Below are 2,912 nucleotides of genomic sequence, written 5' to 3'. Positions count from 1 at the left end.
TTATTAATCAAATTAATGGGTAGATTGCACAAATGGTTATTATTACCAACGTTAACCAAGTCTTGTAGATATAGGTCCCTAAACTATTTCAGAATGTACACGGCAGAATTAGGATGCATTTTTTTCTTTGGACAATTCATTCAGACAGCTATATAGAACCACAAACTAATGATGTAATGGAATTATCAAACATGTCTAGCAAAAGAAAACGGCCCCAATACCTCAATGTGTAACAAAATGACCAAAAGATAAAATTATTAACTCCTCTAAGCTTACAAAACCACATTACATTAGCGACTGAGGGAAAAGGGAAAATTGCAACCTGACACAAAAGTTCAGACTAAAAAGAAAGTAAAAACTCACCTCATATCACTTCAACCAGACAGTATTGAACAGCTAGCATGTTAACCAAGGTTCTAACTCATAAAAGACTGCGTATCTCATGCTATCAACTACTTGGAATGCACACTAGTAAGCCCTCACATTACCGACTTCCGCAGCTCGGATGCACCATGTGCAAAGTGACATCTTTCTCCAAAAGTGCAGTTTCCCTTCGCAAAATTGTCGCACAACTTGGTCTTGTAGTTGCTTCTCGGATGTCCTTGACCACCCTGCACACCAGAAGTTTTGGCGGGACCTGGCACCGGACCTAGGCTGCTGATTAATTCTCTAACCACTGAACTGGCTTCTTGTATTTGTTCAAATGATCCTTCAAGCTCGATGTTCCTAAGGCTTGGATCTGACTCATGCTCCCGAATAGAAAGTTTTGCTCCTGTTTGACGACATATCTGCTTGGAGTGCACACCACCCTTCCCAATGATGGCTCCTGCAAGGGAAGCATCCACACTAATTTTTGCAGTTGCTGAAGCACCAAATGAAGGTACAGAAGCGGATGGGGGTGATGGCTCCATCCAACTGCCCATACGACCAGGAATAGGTGCCATGGCACGGGGGTCATTATGAGATGTAACAATAGGCTTGCCAAGTTCCCATTCTCCATGTGCGAAATGACATTTGTCACCATACTTACAACCTTCGGGACTACTAAATTTGTTGCACAAGCGAGTTTTGACTACAGAGGAAGATCCCTGTGGTGTGGCAGCTGTATATTCCATGTTTCTCGAAGCTGGTGGAACAGCTGGTGCGAGGTTCATCAACTGGGCCACTGCATTGTAACCTCCAGGAACATAGTGTAAGAAATGGCAGCTCTCACCAAATTGGCAACCGGCAGTGCTGCAATTGCAACAACATAGGATCAGAGAAGGCCGAGAAGAGTCCATGAGAACGACTAAAAACAAATCTACTAGTACAAGATGACATAAATATGCTTCAATGGTATAAGATGCTGTCTCTCTGAACTGAAAACACCAGAAAACCCGGAAATTCTAATAAACCAAAAACCCAGCTAAATGCAGCGCACAACAAATATGTAGACTAAAACCATAACAGCAAAAAGGACTTGAGGACTCTAGTCCCCTGTCATGTTTCCTACAAGAGTTTGGACGGCACCATTTTCAATTAAAGGTTGATACTTACAGGCCAAGAAAAGCTTATTTCTCTACTAAAGCTTCATCCTACATTGGTTATCCGTTCTCAAACATGCACTTATGTGCCGATCAAAAAAAAACCAGAAAATCTTCATCCAGAAGATGGTAAAATAACATCAAAGATGACGAGCTGTTCATATCACCATGAGCAATTAAAACCAAACCCCTCGCTGTGCTGAATTCCAACAATGGGAAAAACTTAAGTAGCTCCAATGACAAAAGTTTCACATGAAACATCATACCTGGATTTCATCACTCTTTGATTTATAACATGAGTAACTTAGCAACGGAACATGAGTAACTCAGCAACGGACTCAATAACTGTACTGATTTTGAAATTTTTACCATTTAATTCAATCTTAGGTACAGTTTACAAGTTGTAACAAATAATACATCCTTGATATAATTTGCCTTTTTCACCAACTAACACCAGCAATATTGTATAAATTAAGCCAATCTCTGTTGTTCGGTAACTTGATTATAATCAAACAACAGTATCGTACCTGTCATAACTCAATACCCACATCTGATTAGCAAAATCGCAAAATTTTAACTATTAAAATAAAAAAAATTATGAAGTTGATTTTTTTACAGTATAAGCATTAGAGAGGTGATAAAAACAGAATTTAAGTGGAATTTAAATTGGATAATACCAATATTTATTTAGGTGGGTATAAGAATTTTAACCTGAAAAACTTGGTGCATGGCTTCGATTTGCCTGCTACACCAGTAGATAAAGATTCCAATTCTGTTACACAACATTAATTAATTACTTTTACTCGGTTACAATTTCTTTTAATCGAAATTACCCCCAAAGAAATCCACGTTATTAACTAATTATGTTAGCTTTTAGTGAATCCCATTACTAATAATTACATGATTAACCACTTATAATACTAACACTGATCCACGCTTGTAAATCTTAGCAGAAACAAAAACCATATATTTCAATTTTAGAGAGAAAAAGAAAAAAGGAGGCAGACCAGGCTTAGTTTTCTTGATGCAGCCATTAACGTTGAAACCAGCTTCACGACTTCCTCTTTTACGAGTATCCATTAGAGAACTTCTTTAATGAAAAAACACAGATCCAGATCGAAAAAGGAAAAAAATCAAATGAATGTAAGAATTTGAGGCCTAGACCCCAAGAAAGAGGAATGTAAAACCCACAGAGAGAATGAAAAAAAGAAGAAAAACCCTTGGTAGGTAGGGCCATAAATATAAGGATTAACTAAACGCTTAGTACCTAAATTATTATTTTTATTTTACTTTAGCACTCAAACTTTATTTTTTCAACATCACGCCTAACTTTCAGATTTGGTTTCATTTTGGTACCTGCTGTTAAAAAATTAATAGTAATGTTGATTT

General features: G+C 37.4%; 1 protein-coding gene across 1 annotated transcript; it reads right to left on the bottom strand.

Annotated features, from left to right (window-relative positions):
- Positions 1–323: 323 nt before the first annotated feature.
- On the bottom strand, positions 324–2,673 carry LOC120200798 (zinc finger CCCH domain-containing protein 14-like). Its single transcript, XM_039201549.1, has 3 exons — positions 2,531–2,673; positions 2,235–2,295; positions 324–1,233 (listed from the first exon to the last, which is right to left on the bottom strand). Exons 1-3 carry the CDS (start codon positions 2,601–2,603, stop codon positions 480–482), a joined length of 888 nt encoding a protein of 295 aa, XP_039057480.1. The 5' UTR covers positions 2,604–2,673; the 3' UTR covers positions 324–479.
- Between the last annotated feature and the right edge of the window lie 239 nt (positions 2,674–2,912).

Source organism: Hibiscus syriacus, unplaced genomic scaffold (genome assembly GCF_006381635.1).
Source record: "Hibiscus syriacus cultivar Baekdansim isolate YM2019G1 unplaced genomic scaffold, ASM638163v2 tig00006570_pilon, whole genome shotgun sequence".
Lineage (NCBI taxonomy): Eukaryota > Viridiplantae > Streptophyta > Magnoliopsida > Malvales > Malvaceae > Hibiscus > Hibiscus syriacus.
Note: the sequence above shows the minus strand (reverse complement) of the source record. Positions and strands in the feature narration are given on the sequence as shown.

Coding starts and splice junctions, on each gene's coding strand:
- LOC120200798 (XM_039201549.1), bottom strand. CDS start 2,603: ATGGATACTCGTAAAAGAGGAAGTCGTGAAGCTGGTTTCAACGTTAAT. Junction 2,296..2,530: donor CATCAAGAAAACTAAGCCTG/GTCTGCCTCCTT, acceptor GTTGTGTAACAG/AATTGGAATCTTTATCTACT. Junction 1,234..2,234: donor CCATGCACCAAGTTTTTCAG/GTTAAAATTCTT, acceptor TTGCAATTGCAG/CACTGCCGGTTGCCAATTTG.